At 42.3% G+C, this 21,466-nt stretch overlaps 2 protein-coding genes across 7 annotated transcripts in view; both read right to left on the bottom strand.

Annotated features, from left to right (window-relative positions):
• SULF1 (sulfatase 1) overlaps nucleotides 1-21,466 on the bottom strand; it is a 188,440-nt gene that overhangs the window by 82,157 nt on the left and 84,817 nt on the right. For 2 of the 6 annotated variants that reach the window (XM_043484098.1, XM_043484100.1), the window contains exons 3-5: nucleotides 3,074-3,171; nucleotides 2,543-2,615; nucleotides 2,010-2,239 (exon numbers count right to left, since the gene is read on the bottom strand). In XM_043484098.1, the coding sequence (XP_043340033.1) occupies nucleotides 2,010-2,181 (172 nt within the window). In that variant the 5' untranslated portion in view covers nucleotides 2,182-2,239; nucleotides 2,543-2,615; nucleotides 3,074-3,171. The remainder of the gene's footprint in view (nucleotides 1-2,009; nucleotides 2,240-2,542; nucleotides 2,616-3,073; nucleotides 3,172-21,466) is intronic. The other 4 variants (XM_043484097.1, XM_043484099.1, XM_043484096.1 and 1 more) reach the window with 2 other exon arrangements.
• Nucleotides 16,162-18,034, bottom strand: LOC122451335 (transcriptional adapter 3-like). Its single transcript, XM_043484101.1, is given in 2 exon segments — nucleotides 16,162-16,316; nucleotides 16,409-18,034. A coding segment is annotated over 1 exon segment (1,299 nt). The 5' UTR covers nucleotides 17,818-18,034; the 3' UTR covers nucleotides 16,162-16,316; nucleotides 16,409-16,518.

Genomic DNA, 21,466 nt, shown 5'->3' with positions numbered 1-21,466 from the left:
CATTATATTCATGTGCTTCCACTAGAAGACAGTATTTAGTAATTACTTAATAAATATTTGGCTTCTCTGGTGGTTCAGTAATAAAGAATCCTCCTGCCAATGCAGGAAGTGGTAGAATATGTGAGTTTGAACCCTGGGTTGGGAAGATCCCCTGGAGAAGGAGTGGCAACCCATTCCAGTATTCTTGTCTATAGAATTTCATGAATAGAGGAACCTGGTGGGCTACAGTCCACGGGTCACAAAGAGTCGGACACGACTGAGTGATTAACATGCACACACACACACACACCCTATCCTCTAGATGCTCTCAATCAAGTGGAAGAGACAGGTATGGAAGCACATGGTGGATTAAGGGTCCTGCTGGAGGCAGGTCCAAGGTGGTACAAAATTCTATCCACCGTGCTGGAGGACAGATGCTTTTGGTGAAGGAGGATCCCTGAGGGCAAGGCACTGAACTGGGTCATGAAAAATAGGTAGGGTTTCTCTAGGTGGAGAAAGGTGGAAAGAGCAGAGGGGATGAGATGTGTAAAGGCACGAAATATAGGTGAGGGAGACGAAACCATGAGACAGTTTCAAACAACTAGTTGTTTCCATGAAGCACAGAGCAAAATTGGGGGAAAGGAAAATAGTCTTAGTGAGATAGGTAGGGGGCAGATGCCCAGAGCTCATCAGCCTGGAGAGAGGAGGGGTTTAATCCTCTTGGCAAGGAATATCTTGGAGGGTTTTAGCAGCAGAGACCCAATCAGATACTTGCATGAAATGAAGACTAGGCAAGAGGGGCCAAGACTAGAAGGGACAGGTACTGTCAGGAGATCAACCAGTTAGGAAAAACTAGGAAAGCAGAGAATGGCTTCAGTGAAAGGGATGGGTATGAGAGATGTTAAGGAAGGTGAATTCAAATGTCTTTACTTTACTTGTGCTATAGGTGAATGAAAACTTAAACCACCAGCCACATACACACTAAAGTCACACTTTCAAGATTTTTCATTTTGACATGTTGCCTTAAACAATTAAGTGAGAGACAACAGACTGCAAATCACCTCCAACAATTATTACCTCCACGGGGCTTTCAGTGCTTTTGTTTCTAGCTGAATCCAAAGAGTTAACTTTGTTGAGATTCCATAGTTTGGTTTCAAACTGGAAAACAAGGTGTCCATCCCTGTGGATCAACTTCCAGCCTACAGGGGTTTAATCCTCAAGGAACCTAGCCAGAGGAGCTCTGGAGAGAAGCCCAAGGTATTCTGCCAGCATGAAGCGCAAGACTAGAGATGGTCAAGTTCAGTGTGATAGCTTGAGAGCAAGGAATCTGGGTCAGGAATGGAAAGCAGCGCTGGTGACAACTTGTAAGGGCAAACTTTTCATCTGTCTCAGGTGCCACAGAAGGACTTGATCCTAAGCTTATGGGCAAGACCATAGGGCTGGGCCATGAAAGAAGATGAAAGGGTGAGAAACCCAACCAGGAGATTTAGAAGCTAAGCTGAAACACTGGATGTTGGCAGGCTTTCCAAGCACTCCAGAATTAACCCAGGTGAGTGAATTCTTCTGAAAAGCATCCTGTCTAAGGTGGGTAGCAGTGATCTGCAACAGAAGAAGATATGCAGCATGCTGTCACTTTTAACTTCCTAAAAATTACAAGCCGTGAATAAAGGCTTTACCTTAATAATAATGACAATTGGAAATTCCTTGTGTATCTACCTTTGTTCATATGCACTGCAGGGAATTACAGTCATACTCTCATGTTCTTTGAAACAACTTTGCCCAAATATTTTAAAATGCTCTTGACCAGGAGTTTCCAAGGTGCACAATCCAATCCTTGACTTTTATAGTTTTGTGTTTCCTCTCACCACCCCCATTCTCGTACCCCTCCCCGACATTGCTTCAAAAACTTAAGACCAAAAAAGTCATGTCGAAACACAAACCAGATGCTTTACCATCAATGCAAGTATATCAGGAGGTCAGTCAATCATTTGAGCAAAAGGGACGAACAAGTGAAAAAGCCAGTGTCTCACCCAGCTCCACGTCTTGATCATCGGTGAGCACAAGAATGATGTTGGGTCGTATGTTTTTTCGCTCCTGCTGTATCCGTCCTCTGAATCTTGGGGACCTGATGCTGGAACTGAGGCTCCCCAGCAGCTGCGTGCCCAGGACAGCCAAAACCAGAGTATAGCAAGAATACTTCATTGTGCTTGCTCCAATGTCGCAAAACTGAGAAAATGTCTGTCTACTGATTCCTGCAGGTCTGGGCAGTCAGAGAAAGGGAGAGACGAAAATGAAATCCAAACCCTGAACACGGTTGCAAAAAAAGGACTACAACTCAGTGAGAACTGGCACATAAACTGGCAGAGAAAGGGCTGCCCGTGAGTCAGAAGCAGCAAACCCTCCCAGCGTAGGGTTTTTTTTTTTTTTTAAGCGCTTGATTATTTTGCAAATTCACTTTTGTCCTTTATTCTCATTCCAAGTTTCCCAATTTCAAAATTCATCGCCAAAATAGAATTTCCAGCACAGAGCTTGGATGTAAAAGCTTTCTGACAAGAGCTAATACCTGGAATTAGGTATCTCAGTTGAAGAATCAATTGCTGTAGTCAGAAATGTTCAGGACATCTGCAGAGGGGGTTCTGGAATGCGGAGAAAAAAATACAAAGGAAATGTCAATCAGAGATTCTGATAGATTTTTGGTCTGAAACAGTCTCTTGAAACAACATAAATATATATATATGTGTGTGTATATACATTATTTATTCACTATATATTTTATAGTATTTATATTAATATTTATGTGTAAATATAATATACAATGTATATAATAATATATACATATATAATTTAAAATCTGTACTCCAAAAGGAAGAAACAGAAGGAAACAACATTCAGAACTGCTTAACACATGACTTGAATAATATCTTCATTGCATAATCATAAACACAGTGATCTGGGTATCATCCCTGCTCATGTTTTAATAGCATTAATACTTTAAACATCCCCAAAGAAAATGAACGACTGATGAGGAAGAGCCAGCAGTGCCCGTGAAACCCCAGTGCCCTGGAGTGTTTGCCTCTGGGAAGCGTTAACTCACCTGCACGCGATACTGAGTTCTCATCAAGCAGAACGAAACGCAAAGCTGTCATTTGTCATCTGCATGATGTCACTCACTACCCAGGAGAGTTCTTTCTGCTGACAAAGACCTCAGAGTAAGTGGCTGGGAGGGCAACCTTTCCCAGCCTCCGAAAAGCTCCTAACTGTCCTCCATCAGTCACCAGGGGAAGAGGTGCTTCCTCCGGGCTGGGCTTGTCCCTCGGTCCAGCCCGCATCCCCGGAGCATCAGTGCCGAAGGGGACAGAGCCCTCCTCTGACTGTCAGCACCAGCCTCACTACTGTCCAGACCCGGTGCAGCGCCGCCAGCACCGAGGTTTGGCTTTGCCGCAGCAGATCTCAACCTGCAAAGCAAAATGATTGATGGGCTCTGAGGCTGGAGGTGACTCTTTCACCTTAAAAAAATAATAAATAAAATCTGGAGGGGAGCGTTGCAAAATCTTTGTAAGTCTGCACAGGAGGAGACTTCAGAAAGGGTTGGGAAAATGCCCCTTTCACTTTAGAACACTAACCTGATGGATGCTGTTCTTTAGGACTTCTGAAAGATAGCAAAGGGCTCATTAAAAAAAACAAAAACTGCATCTTTCTCTTGAATGTCATGAGGGAGCATCTGTATGGGAATTTCAACTGCCCTAAAATTAATTAGATAGCAGCTGGTTCCAGCATCCACTCTCTCCCCACACTTCTGAGGGTCTGTATTTTGATCCTCAACAATCAACTGTCATCAGATAAATACTAATCATGAATAAGTGTGAGGAACCAGAAGAAATGGAACTCCGTTGCTCACTTCCATGTCTTAAATTCTGCAGGGTGACACGGGCCAGTGACAGAAGAAAGAAGGGTATACTGTTTCCCCCTGCCATACACATTATTGTGTTTTACACAAACACACACGCCCCCATTATTTTAAACTTTATGAGCTGTTTTGTAAACAGTTCTAATGCTTTTGACTCTGCAGCCTGTAATTATTCCTTGGGAGGGAAGGAGAGAGGTGGGGAGAGAGAGAGAGAGAAAGACTCAATAAGAAGTAGGCTTTCAAACAAAAATCCAGTGTCTGCAGCAAGGCAGTCCTGACCACATTATCTGCAGAGCAACCAGCTAACCACCTCCGATTGATCCCGTGGCTTGAGAAAGTCAATACGCACAGTTTGGCATGTGGGTTTTTTTTTTTGTTTTCTGTTTGGTAATAACTTGGGGTTATTTCAGTGATTGCAGTGCCTGCTGAACACTGAAAGCACGCAATTGTTCTGCCCTGACTGGTGGGTTTCTGGGCATTTGGTTCAAATCATGAGAAAACCGATAGGAGCACGAAGGGACAGGAAAGTGAAAGAAGTGAATGAAACAATGGCTGTCTCCCGTGGAGCATGTGTCAGTCTAAAGAGTTAAATACAGAAATTTCTTAGAGGGTTGGTTCTTGAAGTAATAGAACTTTGCCCACCACTCAAAGCCATGTATGAAGAGGTGGTCAACAGGGTTTCTTGCATCACCGATCATTTAAACCAACATCTGCAGACAACGGAGACCCAAAAAGTACAGCCAGACTCACACTGTATCGAGTGTGCGCAGTGCTTGGTTTAAATAATCAGTCACACACGCAACTGAAAATTCTTGACAATTAAGATGCTGATAACATTCCTTGGAACCCAATCCATGTTCTGGGTTATTTTTTTCTTTATCTTATTTACTTAACTTCCTCTTTTAGGAAAAAGAAAATTAGCCTTAATGGCACCCTGCATAAACTACATTGAAAATCATTTCCTAATAAAGAAAAGAGACAGCAGAGAAGATGTGAGCTTTACTTGCCCTGCCTTTCTGGAGAATTAAAAGGTGCGAAAGAGACCTACATTTTTTGTTTTTCTTTTTTTTTTCTGCCACAGTTTATTATTGATTCAGGGGATTCATATGTAAAAGCCGAGAAGCTGAGTGGTAAAGAAAATGGAACTTTCAGACAAGTCTGTTCAGCAGGAGCGCTCCCTTGACTAAAACCCACAAAACACGGCACTCTGGAAAAAAAAAAGTGCACACAGACAATTCTTCATTCAAAAATGACCTTTTAGAACCCGTCACCCTCTCACTGCCTGGTTTCTACCTCCAGAAGGAAAAAAGTGAAGAAGAAGAAGAAGGAAAAAAAAAACCTGACAGACAAAGTGCAGACCTTGACAAAGGAGACAAGGATGCAATGTTTGAACTGGATACTTGGTGGCGGACGACAAGTGTCCTTAGAGACTAACAATTTGTCTTGAGAGATTGTTGAAAATGGGAGAAATGTCAAAAGAGGTTTTTCTCACACATGGAAAGTGAACTTGAGGAACGGTGCTGTATTCATGAAGCGGGACCAGAACACAAGCTGCTTTTTCTTTAGGATCTAAAATGAAAACACCAACTGTCACTATGCCCAACTGATGTGGAAAGTTTGCAGCCCTTTGTTTGGGGCAGTCAAGCCAACTATAAATGTGACATTAAAAGTTTCAAGTCACATAAAAAAGAGAGAAAAGACTGGGAAGCCTTCAAGCCAACTGGATAGCAAGCTTGGTTCACATATGCTTATCTAGCAAAGCCCCACACTAAAACAAAGCCCTCATTGCCCTCATGGGTTTAAGGGGGTCTCTGTCTTCAACAAAGCTCCCCTTTGTCTAGACAGCTGGGGTGGAGGTAAAGGGATGGTGGTAATATGCTTGTCCACAGCCCTGGTTGTCAAGGTGTAATCTGGGCTTTGGGGGACCCTGAGATCCTCACAGATGAAATCCAAAAGTCTAGAACTATTTTTTTTTTCAGTAAGACTGGGTCTTTATCTTATGTTTATTTTTAATTATTATTTTTGGCTGTGCTGGGTCTTCACTGAGGCACATGGGGGCTTCTCTAGTTGCAGTGTGTAGGCTTCTCTTGTTGCAGAGCCTGGGCTCTCCATTTGCCATAGTGAGATCAGCAATCCCTGTCATGGGGGATCTTAGTTTCTTGAGCAGGGATGGGACCCACATCCCCTTCATTGGAAGGTGGATTCTCAACCACTGGGCCACCAGGGATGTCCCAGACCAGAGGTATTTTGATAAGAACGCCAACACTTCATCTCTCCTTTTTACTTTGTTGACATTTGCACTGATGGTCTAAGAGCAATGGTTGATACAACTGCTTTAGTACAAATGCAGGGAGCACCACATATAGTTTTTTAAAAAGCCAATTTCACTCAAGATGAAGCAGTAAAATGATTAATTTGATTAAGCCCTGAGTATCGAATACACATAGGCCTCCCAGGTCGCTCAGTGGTAAAGAATCTGCCTGCCAATGCAGGAGACGTGCATTCGATCCTGGGTGGGTAAGATCCTCTGGAGAAGGGAATGGCGACCCACTCCAGTATTCTTGCCTGGAGAATCCCACGGACAGAGGAGCCTGGCAGGTTGTAGTCCACGGGGTCTCAAAGAGTTGGACACGACTGAGCAACTGAGCATGTCCCTGTTGCTCAAATACATGTCTTTTCTTTTACATTTTCTGTTTTATCAGAGAAAAGGGACACATAAAACCTTCTGCTGTGTATGAAGGTGTGAGGCTTGTGAAGGGAAACCACTTGTGTGACTAAGCTGCAAGGTGAACTGGATCCATCTTCTTTCTGTTTCTACTCAAACACTATTTTTACTTGATAGAATTATTTGAATTTGGATTTTTGGAAGACATTTTCTCAAGTCATGAATGAACCAAGACTCACTTCAAGGAAAGCAACTGACAGTGTTTGTCATATTTGTTGCTAATGACAGCAATCTAGTTTTCAAGTCAAAAGCAAAATTTTGGAAAACTTTTATCTGCCACTGTGAGCTTGGTAGCTTCTCAATACATAATACTTTTCTGATGACATTAATGTTGATATTAACACATGTTATTTTGTGATATAAAATGAAATGTGTCAACATTTAGACTATTAGTATAAATCAGTGAACCAATACTTCCGAAATGACCAAATGCAATGTTACAAAATTATACAGAAGTAAAAAACCCCATGTTCACTCAAAGTGCAAAATGACCACTGAATCTTAATAATATAACAAAGTATTAAAAGCTCATTCATGTGGTTTCAGATTTCTTATGACAACTGATCTATAGGAATCACTACTTGTCAAGTTTTGGTATAGTATCAAAGAAGATCTATAAGTATCTGAAAAAGCTTTTGAAATAATTCTCCATTTCCAACTATTTACCCATAGGAGGTTGAATTTTATTCCCACACCTCACCCAAAACAATACATTTCAACAGATTGAATGCAGAAGCAGATATAAAAATGCAGTTCTCTTTTATTCAGATAAATATCAGATTTGCAAAAATGTGAAACATGCCATTTTAATCACCAATATTCTTTGGCTTGAAAAATACAGTTATTTTTCATAAAATATATCATTTAACCTATCTAATGAGATGGATGAAACTGGAGCCCCTTATACAGAGTGAAGTAAGCCAGAAAGATAAAGAACATTACAGCATACTAACACATATTTCTAATTAATAAATATTTTTTAAAATTCTCAGTTTGAATTTTTAAGTATCAATAGCTAAAATCCCCATAAAGTGAAAGCCACTCAGTCATGTCTGACTCTTGCAACCTCATGGACAATATAGTCCATGGGATTCTCCAGGCCAGAATACTGGAGTGGGTAGCTGTTCTCTTCTCCTGGGAATCTTCCCAACCCAGGGATCAAACTCAGGTCTCTCGAATTGCAGGCAGATTCTTTACCAGCTGAGCCACCAGGGAAGCCCCAAATCCCCATAAACACAAGCTTAATAAATGATTTATTTTTTTAAATTAATTTACTTTTTGGCTGCCTATGTGGCATGCAAGCTCCTAGTTCCCTGACCAGGGATCAAACCTGTGTCCCTTGCACTGTGAGCATGAAGTCTTAACCACTGGACTGCCAGGGAAGTCCCACAAGTTTAATAATATAAAGGGATAAAAACACAATTTCAATAATATAAAAGGATTTCATGCTCGGAGGGTTTGAGAATTACTGGCCTACAGTATATAGTTAAGCCCAGCCTTTTACCTCTAAGGCTATAGATTTGGCCCTAGTCACAAACTTAGTTCATTCCCCCCTGCCTCTTAAAGCTTTGAAACTTTACTAAGTTCTAAATGCCTGGTATCACTGTTCAGTGATGACATTCTGTGTTTTTTCTTTTTTAATCTGAGGATAACACAAAACTTTATAAATGAATGCGCACACATCTGAAGTATGAGAGAGAGAGGCTCGGAACAACCCACTCAGCACAGAAATCAACCTCTTAAGGATGGGGCAAAGGAATTGTTTCTAGCACTCCAGAGTGAAGACAGAGAAAAAAAGGGACACCATAACCAATCACAGCAGCAGGGGAGATTAGGCCGGCAGCACGCAATTACTCAAAGCTGCCTATTTAGCCAGAACACACTTAGTTTATCATTAGAGTGAAGTGAAATAGGACTATACCAGGAAGAAGGTGGAATTGCCCCTCCCGATTCCCCCAATCAACAGAGTTCCCACATATCCTGGGGTCAGTTTACATGGCCCTCTTCCCTTAATTTTGACTTTCAAGTTTCCCATACATCACGTTTTTTTTTTTTTCCTATAGAAGAAGCCTTCAAGACGTGCTAGCTTCTTTATGATATATGTGAAACTATGAAGGAGCTAATTTCTTCTTTTAAAAACCCCATAGCTGGCGAAGTTCATCTACTGTTAATCCCCAGAAAGCCTGTTCACTGGTCTAATTTATTACAACTCCAAGCAAAGAAAGACAACAGTTTCCTTCTGGTGTAGTAACATTTTTATACCCCTCGAATAATAAATCTCTTCCAGCCACCAATGACAGCCGGAAACTATGCATCTCTGACCTGGAGCATCTTTGGGGAAACACTTGGCTAAATGATGAGATCCTCCTTGAACAATGTTTGCTTTTCTTCCCTTTTCCCCCTTTCTGTTCTTTCTCCCCAGAACACTGTGAATAGTGACATTGGAAGGAACCTTGAAAAGTCATCTTTTCACAAAATTGTTAGTGTTGATTATCCCCAGGGTATGGTGAGGCAGAGTAACAGATTCTACTTTTTTATTTCATTTATGTCTAAGTTGGATTCTTCCCCATGATCTGTTGCAAATAAAAATAGAAATAAGTATTTTTAAGCTTTCTAGGCTTTCTCTTTGTCTTCTCATGGAGGAAGAGGATAGAAAGAGATAAGCAGTGATAAGAATGAAGGGAGAGGCTATAGCAAGAAATGTACTTATGAGGGAGGTGGGGGGGTATAAGAGGGAGAGGACATATGTATATCTATGGCCAATTCATGTTGACCATGGCAGAAATGGCAAAAATCATCACAATATTGTAAAGCAATTATCCTACAATTAAAAATAAAATATAAATTAAAAAAAGACGAAATGTACTTATAAGCATTATCCGACAGAGACAGGAATTACCTATATAACAAGGAGCTCACCAAGAACACTTTAGGGAATGCACAGCATCGAAGATGGAGATTTTCCCAGCTTCTTTCAAATAGAAATTAGCAAAGCAAAGGAAAACAAAGTGACCTAAAAATTATGAAAACAAAACAAAACCAGAAGGACCTGTTATTTCTGAAGCAGATGCTACAGAGTGTCTTAGAGGTCTGATAACAGTCACGAGTTTCAATGGTGGCCATGAGCTGTAAGATAAGGGGAATAAAAAGATTGCTGACTTTTAAAAAGGGGGACATTGGAAACTTCAGTTTGGGTCTGACAATAGGAAGCATATTGATAAAAAGAACCACAAATGTGATCTTAGACATCTTAGCTATGTCTTAAACTGTATGCTTTATTATATTAAATTTGCCTTTGGCTTCATATACTTATACTTAACTGTGTTGAAGTATCTTAAAGGTATTGCAGAAGTTAGCAGGAATAGTTTACTGCAATAACAAGGAAAAACAAACAAACAAATAAACATCAATGACTTAACACATACTGCCGGTCACACAAAGAGCGACAGGGAGCTTTGATCTGCTCGATCGTGCATAGATGCAGTCTGATGGGGGCACTGTTGTCTTATTGTTGCCGTAGCTGGACCAAGAAGAGAAAGGAAAAAACTGGAGATTCTTGTGGTAGAGCTTTTCATGGCTCCAACCCAGAAATGACTCCAATCACTTCTAATATTTCATTGGTTGAAACTAGTCACATGATCTCAACCAACTGCAAGAGGGCAGGAAATTGACGGCACAGATGAAGTGTGCTGAGCACGACCCTCTACCACAAGCATCACGTTTCATCAGTATCTTTACGTATTTATCTTTTTTCCCTAACTATTTGGGTTCGTCAAAAAGTTTGTTGGGGTCTTTCTGAAAGATGCCATGGAAAAACTGGAAAGAACTTTTTGGCCAAACCAACAGATACACACACAAATGTGCATAGTTAAGATACGCATATAAATATATTCACACATACAGACACATATTAAAGTAATGAGGAAATATAGTCTTCTTTGTATTTTAAAGTTCGAGCATTCCTAAAAATGCACCTTTGAACAAAGTCAGGAATTCTGGGGGCACATTTTGTTTTAATCTGTTTGGCACAATATGAATTTATTTCAAAAGTTCCACAATTCTTGTGATACATTTTAAGCTGAAGAAAATATTTAAAAAATAATCAGGTGCTATATTTAGATTTCAAAAGCATTTCTCAAAATATTTTCTTGTAGTTAACATCTTTGTGAAGAAAGAGGAACACCCGACTTTAAAAATTAAGCCACAGTTAAGAGAGTTTGACCTGGCCTATTTTCTACGTGATAAAGCTCACTACCAACATAACACTCTTTAACATTTCTAAGGGTTTAAATACAACAGCTGAGTGCCGAAGAATTGATACTTTTGAACTGTGGTGTTGGAGAAGACTCTTGAGAGTCCCTTGGACTGCAAGGAGATCCAACTAGTCCATCCTAAAGGAATATTCATTGGAAGGACTGAATATTCATTGGAAGGACTGATGCTGAAGCTGAAACTCCAACACTTTGGCCAACTGATGCGAAGAACTGACTCATTTGAAAAGACTCTGATTCTGGGAAAGATTGAAGGCGGGAGGAGAAGGGGATGACAGAGGATGAGATGGTTGTATGGCATCACCAACTCAATGGACATGAGTTTGAGTAAACTCCGGGAGCTGGTGATGGACAGGGAGGCCTGGCATGCTGCAGTCCATGGGGTCACAAAGAGTCATACACGACTGAGCGACTAAACTGAATTGAATTGAAATACAGCAGAGTGGAGACACAAGTTCCTTCCAAGGGACCCTGCTGGCCTCATATGGAGTCATGATGCAGAAAAGGAGGTCTGGGAACACAGTGTGAAAAATGAATATGCATTTCAAAAGGCAGCAAATTCTAGTTCTTAGCTCAAGATTTAGAGATGAGTTATGGGGAATATAGTGGAAACAGTGTCAGACTTTATTTTTTTGGGCTCCAAAATCACTGCAGATGGTGACTGCAGCCATGAAGTTAAAAGATGCTCACTCCTTGGAAGGAAAGTTATGACCAACCTAGATAGCATATTAAAAAGCAGAGACATTACTTTGCCAACAAAGATCTGTCTAGTCAAGGCTATGGTTTTTCCAGTGGTCATGTATGGATGTGAGAGTTGGACTGTGAAGAAAGCTGAGCACTGAAAAATTGATGCTTTTGAACTGTGGTGTTGGAGAAGACTCTTGAGAGTCCCTTGGACTGCAAGGAGATCCAACCAGTCCATCCTAAAGGAGATCAGTCCTGGGTGTTCATTGGAAGGACTGATGCTGAAGCTGAAACTCCAGTACTTGGGCCACCTCATGCAAACAGTTGACTCATTGGAGAAGACCCTGATGCTGGGAGGGATTGGGGGCAGGAGGAGAAGGGGACGACAGAGGATGAGATGGCTGGATGGCATCACCGACTCGATGGACATGAGTTTGAGTAAACTCCGGGAGTTGGTGATGACAGGGAGGCCTGGCGCGCTGCGATTCATGGGGTCGCAAAGAGTCAGACACGACTGAGCGACTGAACTGAACTGAACTATGGGCAATTCATAGTGGTGATAGAACCCGCCTGCCATAGGTAAAGAACCCGCCTGCCAATCCAGGAGACATAAGAGACAAGGGGTTCGATCCTTGGGTCGGAAAGGTCCTCTGGAGGAGGGCATGCAACCCACTCCAGTATTCCTGCCTGGAGAATCCCACGGACAGAGGAGCCTAGTGGAGTCCATAAGGTCACAGAGTTGGACATGACTGAAGTGACTTAGCATGCACACATGCATGTATGGGGAATAGCTCTGCTTTTTAATTTTTCTTCCACAATGTATTCCTTACAGGAAAGCCTTTGAAGAAAATCAAACATCCATATTTCAGTCAACTGCAGTTCTCAGAGATCCATTTTCAAAAGAAACCCTAAAATTCAGATTTTGATGTCATTCAGTTGCTAACTTGTGTCTGACTCTTTGCAACCCCATGGACTGCCCTGTACCATCTCCTGGAGGTTGCTCAAACTCATGTCCACTAAGTCGATGATGCCATCCAATCATCTCATCCTCTGTCATCGCCTTCTCCTCTAGCCTTCAATCTTTCAGATTAGTTCATGTATTATTTCAAAAATACTTCCTTCACAAGTTGTACTGGGAAATGCTGGTTTGAGTTTTGGGGAGGGAGGTTAAATATATCATTCTAAGTCTTTATATGACAAAAATCACCTTCAATACCCTATTCTGTTCAGATTGTCATCATTCCTTCAGTTGTATACTTATCTCCAGTGACTACCAAGCAAAGATCTACATTTATCAAGTAAAAAAAGCAACTCTACTTAAGTTTCATGTGAGATTCAGGTTGGTAATCATGGAAAATATAATTACAGTAGAACAAACCGAATAACTAGCAGGTCTCATTAGGAAAATTAATTTACTGATTATAACCCCAAAGCACACATAAAGCATATACAACAAAGATAAATTTTCTACCCATTTTTATTGACATCCATCTGATTTATGGCATTCTTGCCCAATCAAATTCATCTGCTAACTCTTAAAATAGTATTTGGATGTGGAGATATTTACCACAGTCTTCAGGTGAATTAGCACCTGAAGAGACCCAGTATGACATTTTTAAAACCATAAATTCACTACCACTGATTCGAATGACGGTGCTTACATTGAAGGCCTGTAGTAACCTGAAACTTAAAATGCAACTTCTGTCTTAGCTTTTTGTCTGAGCAGAAGCTGGGAAATATTTTAGCTAATGAAAACCCATATTTTACTCTATTGTTACAAAAAAGTGAACTTTATGAAATTTTTTTATTTTATTTACTTTTTATTTTTATTGGTTGTGCTGGGTCTTCATTGCTGTGCATGGACTTTAGTAGTTGCAGCACATGGGCTTAGTTGCTCCAAGGCATGTGGAATCTTCCCGGACTGGGGATTGAACTCTGATCCCCTACATTGGCAGGCGGATTCTTATCCATTGTATCACCAGGGAAGCCGTATGAACTTTTAAGCAGAGGAATTTATAGAATGAAAAAAGAGCTGTATTATCACCCTAAACTATTATCATATCTGTAAAATAATTTTCCTGAAAAGGCTCAGATTATGATGTATGTCTATGGATACTTGGGGCAAATGTATGTTTATTGTCACTAGAATATCTTTATAAATAGATGTTTACAGCTGGCCAAGTCCCTAAATATCATCTACTACACCTCTATACTACAAACACTCAACGTTGCTCTACTTCTAGAATTTATTTTTTCACTAACAACTCTACTTTGTTTTAAACCTTCATTTCTCAGCACACACAACACCAGCACTTGTCATACAAAGGAGCTGATATAATTAAACCAGATGATGTGCCCCACAAGTAAAATCAGCCATTCATGAAAGCTGGTCACCAGAGGCCATTTCAAACAATGCATATTTCAAAGTAATCTAAAGTAATCCCTTCTCTCCAGATTTGGTTTCCATGAAGTCTTAAGCACATGTGTGCTACAAAAAGGAGGCTTATTAAAACCTGATGTGATATCAGAGATTATAATGCAACACGGTTGGGCTCATTTTAATATGAGTCTTCAAGAAGAAAGCGATTTTCAATTATATTTGTAGGCTTACTAAAACATTATGCATATAAAGGTATGTGATGTTTACTTATTAAGGAAAAAATGAAGAATGCTCTCCTGTTATCTGAATCAGGCTTGTATATAAAATTTGCATATAAAAGTGGAGGAGAAACTAAAACAGCTTTTACTGATGGGCAGATTAGCTAAGTGCAGCATGTATTTATAACTCTAAAGAGTGAGGAGTTTTGGTTGTTTAGAAAATTCCTTATAAAGTTGTGAATCTCTAGTAGACCATTCTTTTGGCTCGCTATGGTGAAACACTATCAAAATGTGTCATGGCAGTGGCATGGCATGGCACTTCAAAACAGCATGGCGGCTTCAAAACACGAGTTGTCATCATTAGTAGAACTGGCTTTGGGTAAGTCTGGCTGCCTATGAAGTTTTTACCAAGACTTCCAGTCCTGGTGAATCTCTGGAAGCTTTGTTTGTTTGTTTTTCCTAACCCTTTTTCTACTTGCTGGTTGTAGTTAGTTTCAATTGCAGATGAAAAATACGAAGAATTAGATTTGATATGCTTCTGGTCCCTCCATTCCAGGATCTCCTGACTACAGCTTTGTATCCTTGAAACTCAGACAAAAGGAAAGTTGTACGTGATCCTGAATGGGTTCACAAAATGAGCAGAGAGCAACACCCTAACACAGAAAATCTGCTGTTCCCCATTGGAACATGGCTTCACAAACCTGATTATATATAAGAAAGGAGGGAAGTTACCTCCTTTGCTCTAGAGAGCTAATGTGAAGGAGGCAGTCTTGAAAATATGGTATATTAATATTAACAGCATCTCTGAGTTTGAAGGTGTTACAGAGTAAATTTTTATGTCCCCTACTGCATTCATATGTTGAAATCCTAACTTCCAGTGAGATGGTATTAGGAGGCAGAGTCTTCAGAAGAGTGATTAAGTCATGAGGCTGGAACCCTCAGGAGTGGAATTAATGCCCTCATAAAATGGACCACAGAGAGCTCTCCCCGCCCCACCTTCTACCATATGAGGACACTGAGAAGATGGTCATCTATGAACCAGGTAGTGGACTCTCACCAGATACCCCATCTACTAGCACCCTGATCTTGGATTTTCAGCTTTCAGAACAATACAAAATCAATGTTTGCTATTTAAGTCACCCAATCTATGGTGTTTCTGTTATAGCAGCCCAGATGGACTATGACAAGGGATCTTAAAGTTCACCTAGATTATTTTTTAACTAATGAATAAAACTTCTTTGACTGTGTGGATCACAACAAACTGTGGAAAATTCTTAAAGAGATGGGAATACAGGACCACCTGACCTGCCTCCTGAGAAATCTGTATGCAGGTCAAGAAGCAACAGTTAGAACTGGACATGGAACAACAGACTGGTTCCAAATTGGGAAAGGAGTACATCAAGGCTGTATATTGTCATCCTGCTTATTTAACTTATATGCAGAGTACATCATGAGAAACGCTGGGCTGGATGAAGCACAAGCTGGAATCAAGATTGTGGGGAGAAACATCAATAACCTCAGGTATGCAGATGACACCACCCTTATGGCAGAAAGTTAAGTAGAACTAAAAAGCCTCTTGACGAAAGTGAGAGGAGAGTGAAAAAGTTGGCTTAAAACTCAACATTGAGAAAACTAAGATCATGGCATCCAGTCCCATCACTTCATGGCAAATAAATGGGGAAACAATGGAAACTGTGGGAGACTTTATTATTTTGGGCTCCAAAATCACTGCAGATGGTGACTGCAGCCATGAAATTAAAAGACACTTGCTCCTTGGAAGAAAAGCTATGACCAACCTAGACAGTATATTAAAAAACAGAGACATTACTTTACCAACAAAGTAAAAGCTATGGTTTAGTTTTTAGCATTTAGTCAAAGCTATGGTTTTTCCAGTAGTCATGTATGGATGTGAGAGTTGGACTATAAAGAAAGGTGAGCAACAGAGAATTGATGTTTTTGAACTATGGTGTTGGAGAAGACTTTTTTTTTTTTTTTTAAAAAAAACCATGTTTCAGTCTCTTTATTCTTAAGTCTGCACTTTACAAAACCACAAGGGAAAAGTCCTTGAGGGTGAAAGGGGTGGGGAGGGGAGGGGGTGAGGATGACCCAGAAATGAAGCCCCCCTCTCATTTGGGGGACCAAGCAGAGACTGGGCCCCAGGCCAGCCCAGCAGGGCCTCTCATGTTCTGGCTGAATAGAGTTAGGCCAGAAGATGTCAGGGCAGGGCCCAGCCTCTAGAGACTGCTGCCATTTGACATTAGCTAGGCAGCCACAGGCCGAAGCTTCTGGAAGCCCAAAGGAAGTGGGCCTCCCCTTCCCAGGCCGGGGGAAGGCGGCCTGAGCAGGGGTGACAGCTACCCGTCCAGCAGCTTCAGGATGCTCTCACGCTCCTTCAGAGTCTTCCAAGCTTGGTCTTTCTCCTTCTTAGTGGGGGTCCGTTTCTTCTGCCGGGCAGCCATGATCTTGCGGAAGGCATCCATGACCTCATTGTCTGCCATGCGGACCCGCTGCCTCAGCTCCTGCCGGCTCACTTCCTCCTTCCCCAGCCTCAGCAGGTGGTGCTTCTTGGTGCGGTTGTGGGCACTGAGCGCCTTCAGCTCAGCCTGCCAGTTGCGCAGCTCCGCCAGAACCTCGTCCTCCGAGTCCTCTGCGGGGCGGTCCTCAGATTCCAGCAGGCCCTGGGCGATCAGCTCCTCCTTGATGCGGCTCTCCAAGGACTTAGTATGCGGCACGCTGAAGGGCTTGTTCTGATTGCGGGGAGAGGTGCTTGCCCCATCCGCCCCCGATTCTTTCCCAGACATGTCTGGAATAGAAGAGTCCTCCATGGGGGAAAAAATATTTTCCTCCACCAAGGCCTTCAGCAGGCGCTGTGTCAGGGCACCAAAGGGACACCCGTCTTCTGGCTGCTCATGCTGGGCCTCAGACTTCTTCAGCAGGGCATCCACATCTTTAGTGTCCAGTTCGGTCAGGGGCCCCATGAGGCCTTTCTTCTTGTCAGCCGCGGCTGCTGCCCGGGCCCCGTCCTTCTGCTCCTCCAGCACGTCCTCCTGTGCCCAGCGCTGGGAGTAGTGCTTCCCCAGGGGCGGAATCTTGTAATGTTCAGCCTCATCTTCTGGGGGTTTCAGTAGCTCCTCTAGCGTGCACACTTCCTCACTGGTGCTATCAGCACAGTATGGCTCCACCGAAGCCCAGAATCTGTTGGGGGCGTCATTCTTGGCGATACATGGCACATCAATTGGGTCATCAGTGAATTCATATTCCTGGATCTTGGGCTGAAGGTTTTTGGATTTGGGTTGCCCAGGGCCAGGGCCAGGCCCATGTCCCGCCTTCCCTTCCAGTTCCTGCTTCTTGGGCTTCCCATGTTTGGGGGGAGCTCCAAGCTCATGGTCTCGACCCAGCTTCAGGAATCATCGGTCACCTTTCTTATCCTGCCAGTCAGTGAGGATCTGGGTTTCAGCCTCAAGCACCCGCAGGCGCCGGCTGGCAGAGGAGAGCAGGGTCTCAAGCTCCAGCTGCAGGGTGTCCAGCTCCTCAATGCCGATGCCGTCATCCTCAGGGTGCGCCAACACCGCTGTGTAGCGGGGACAGACCTTCAGGTGGTCCACAGACTTGAAGTCGTGGAACTGCAAGGGGCAGTCCTTCAGCTCACTCATGGCTCAGGACAGGGGACCCTCCCTGGGATGTTCTGAGGATTTAGAGTTGATGCCAGTCAAGAGCTCAGTTCAGTGCCTCCTCCTTGCTGCCTCCAGTGGCCCCGGGGCCCTGGAGAAGACTCTTGAGAGTCCCTTGGACTGCAAGGAGATCCAACCAGTCCATCCTAAAGGAGATCAGTCCTGGGTGTTCATTGGAAGGACTGATGCTGAAGCTGAAACTCCAATACTTTGGCCAACTGATGCGAAGAACTGACTCATCTGAAAAGACCTTGATGCTGGGAAATATTGAAGGTGGGAGGAAAGGGGATGACAGATGATGAGATGGTTGGATGGCATCACTGACTCAATGGACGTGAGTTTGAGTAGGCTTCGGGAGTTGGTGATGGATAGGGAAGCCTGGCGTGCTGAAGTCCATGGGGTCGCAAAGAGTCGGACACAACTAAGGGACTGAACTGAACTGAGGGCACCAATAGAAAATGTCCCTGGTGGATAACACAGAACTCATCAGGCTACCTGTTTAGTTTGGGGTAGAATTACGATTAAAAATCTTTCCCTTTATTTGAACAAAAATCTGTCCTCCTATCTTTCAGGTATTTAATCATGCTCATTTTACTGAACCACACAAAATAATTCTATATTCTTCTCAATACTAAATGCTTTACATATTTGAAGATTTTTTTCCATCTAACTCCTGAATCTTTTCCTCTTAATAAACAAACTTATGACGTAAATTATGGGAGAGCAGTGGAAGGGGTAATTTTGAATTGGTTCATTGGTTGGTTAAGTATTATCTCAATAGAACCAACAAAGCTGTAGTTACACAGATAGGAAGCCAGTATATTTAATGTCCATATGACTCAAAGGAATTGCATTTCAAGTTCACCAAGAAAAATTCCTTATACACCACTACTTTCGTGTTTGGGTTAAATTCAACTCAGAAATCATTCAAAATTTCCATAAGTAATTCATTAATCAGTTTTTTTGACAGGTTTGATAAAACTTTATTTGTAAGTACTGAAATTTAAATTTCATATAAATGATATGTCACACACTATTATTCCTTTTGATTATTTTACTTTTTTTCCATTGGAATATACTTGCTTTACAATGTTGTGGTTACTTTTTGCTGTACAACGAAGTGACTCAGCTATATGTGTGTACCCCTCCCTCACGAGCCTCCATCCCACCCCTTTAGGTCATCACAGAGCAAGAAGCTGAGCTCCCTGCGCTATACAGCAGGTTAACCCACTAAATATCTATTTTACCATTAATCGATTTTATTGGAGCATAAAGCCAGACAAGAAAGATGAAGGTCTAGGCTAAGAATCCTAATCCAAGAACTAGATATTTTTCCTTCCAATTTAGGTCACTGATTTCTCTCTTGATTTTGAGAAAGTTGTCCTTCTAAGAAAAACATCTTCTTTACCACATTTGGCATCTGTTTCAGAACGTGTGTGTGCATGCTCAGTCATGTCCGACTCCTTGAGACCCCATGGACTGTAGCCCCCAAGGCTCCTATGTCCATGGAATTTCCTAGGCAAGAATACTGGAGTGGGTAGCCATTTCCTACTCCAGGGGATCTTGCTGGCCCTGGGATCAAACCCAAGTCTTTGTTTGACATCTCCTGCATTGGGAGGCAGGTTCTTTACCACTAGTGCCACCTGGTAAGCCCAGTTTCAGAATACTGGATGCTTTAAAAGAGCCATGAAGAGAAGAACCGTTTTACTATTAAACAAAGGCCCCAAGCTCAAGTACTTAAATCATATAGTGAGCAGGGGCTCACTATAATCAATGGAAATCTTGTTAATTATTCCAGAGCTCCTGATTTACCTGGAAGGCCCAAGATACTGCAAGTGTAACAAGTTCCTGGGGTATGCTGATGCTGGTAGTACTGGTCCAGGGTAGAGCAATCAACTTGCTCACTTTAGCAGAAGGAAAGGCAGGTGGAACCGGGCCTGGGGCAGGTACTTTACGTCTTTTCCTGAGCATTGATCTCTCAGGCCTTGGCACTGGCTGAGACAGCTGATCATTCACAAAACGGGACTCTTGAGATTGCCAATTATTTCATAGCTGATAGGATCATTCTCTAAGATCATCTTTTGCAGAGTTGCTGAAAAGGCAAGCTTTCAGCACACCCCATAGGAACTGAAAGAGTTTTCTGCTGGAGAGCAAATATCCAAAAGTGTTCTTTGGAGCAGTTTTCAAAGGACCCTCTCATATTCTTTTCTATATATTCTCTTTCAATGTCTGGAGGAACTAGGTTCCACAAATCCTTGCATACGTGAATTAGCGAAGTCTTACAGTGGCACGGTGTGATGACAAAGTCTGTTACATTTATTAAATGATGGTTTCGAACTAAGACAGGTTTATCAATCACCACCATTGGTTTTCCACCTTTAGGTAAAAACCTTACTAGAGATTAAGGCAGCAGAGTGAGTTACTGCTTCTGTTTTGAGGAAGCCCATCTTCAGTTTGCTACTTCTGTCCAGCTGTCTCTGCCGATCTCCCACTCTGGGTCTTTTACTCTCATTTATCACCTCCTCTTTGAGACACTAGCAGACAAATACAGATGCAGTAAGAAAACAAACTGACTCAATGACACAGCATGATCCCAGAAGATATCAACCCACTGCAGTGCGCAACAGGCATTCGGTACTCTGGGAACCCCTGAGCTGAATTCTCCTTCTGATGCTGAGCAAGAGGAGGAAAAGGGACGAGGCCACGCAAAAGTAATCTGGGAAATAGGACAGAACTTCCTGAAATAGTGTGGTGGGTGGAAACAGAAGGAAGGTCAAGTTTGCAACCTTCCAAACTTTCTTTGTGTATCTTTAACTCTTGTAGCAGTTACTTCTTAGGAAACTGAGTCATCCTGGTTGAGGAGAGATAGGAATTCTGGAATCAGGTTTTACCAGTTGCCTGACTTTGGGGCATGTATTCCAGCACACTGCGACAGCTGTGGGGACCTGGGCACTTCTCAGAAGTGGCACATCTTGAATTTGTGGCCTTCCCCTCCACCCCTCCATTTTCTTGTCTATTTCCCCTTCATTCCTCACATACAACTGCCCCCATATGCTCCTTGACTATGTCAAGTCCTCCATCACTCCCTCCTTCCTTCTGCTTTCGTGGGTCTCCAACCTTTTATTTCCAACATGTGGATCAACATTTACCCTTTTATCAAGAAGTAACAGGGACTTCCCCGGTGGTGCAGTGGTTGAGAATCTGCCTGCCAATGCAGGGGATGTGGGTTTGATTCCCGGTCAGGGAACTAAAATCCCACATGCCACAGGGTAACTAAGCTTGTGTGCCACAATGAGAGAAGCCCATGTGCCATTACTAGAAAAAGACTGCTCACCGCAATGAAGACCCAATGCAGCCAAAAATTTAAAAACAAATAAAATAAAACACAGAATATAAAAAGAAGTAACAATTTTCACTAGTATCCGTTGAGCACTTGAAAAGTGAAAGTGTTAGTTGCTCAGTCATGTCCTACTCTTTGTGACCCCATGGACTATACCCTACCAGGCTCCTCTGTCTTATGAGATTTTCCAAGAATACTGGAGTGGGTTGCCATTCCCTTCTCCAGGGGATCTTCCCAACCCAAGGACCCAACCCAGGTCTCCTGCATTGCAGGCAAATTCTTTACCATCTG

Source organism: Cervus canadensis, chromosome 12 (assembly GCF_019320065.1).
Source record: "Cervus canadensis isolate Bull #8, Minnesota chromosome 12, ASM1932006v1, whole genome shotgun sequence".
NCBI lineage: Eukaryota > Metazoa > Chordata > Mammalia > Artiodactyla > Cervidae > Cervus > Cervus canadensis.
Note: the sequence above shows the minus strand (reverse complement) of the source record. Positions and strands in the feature narration are given on the sequence as shown.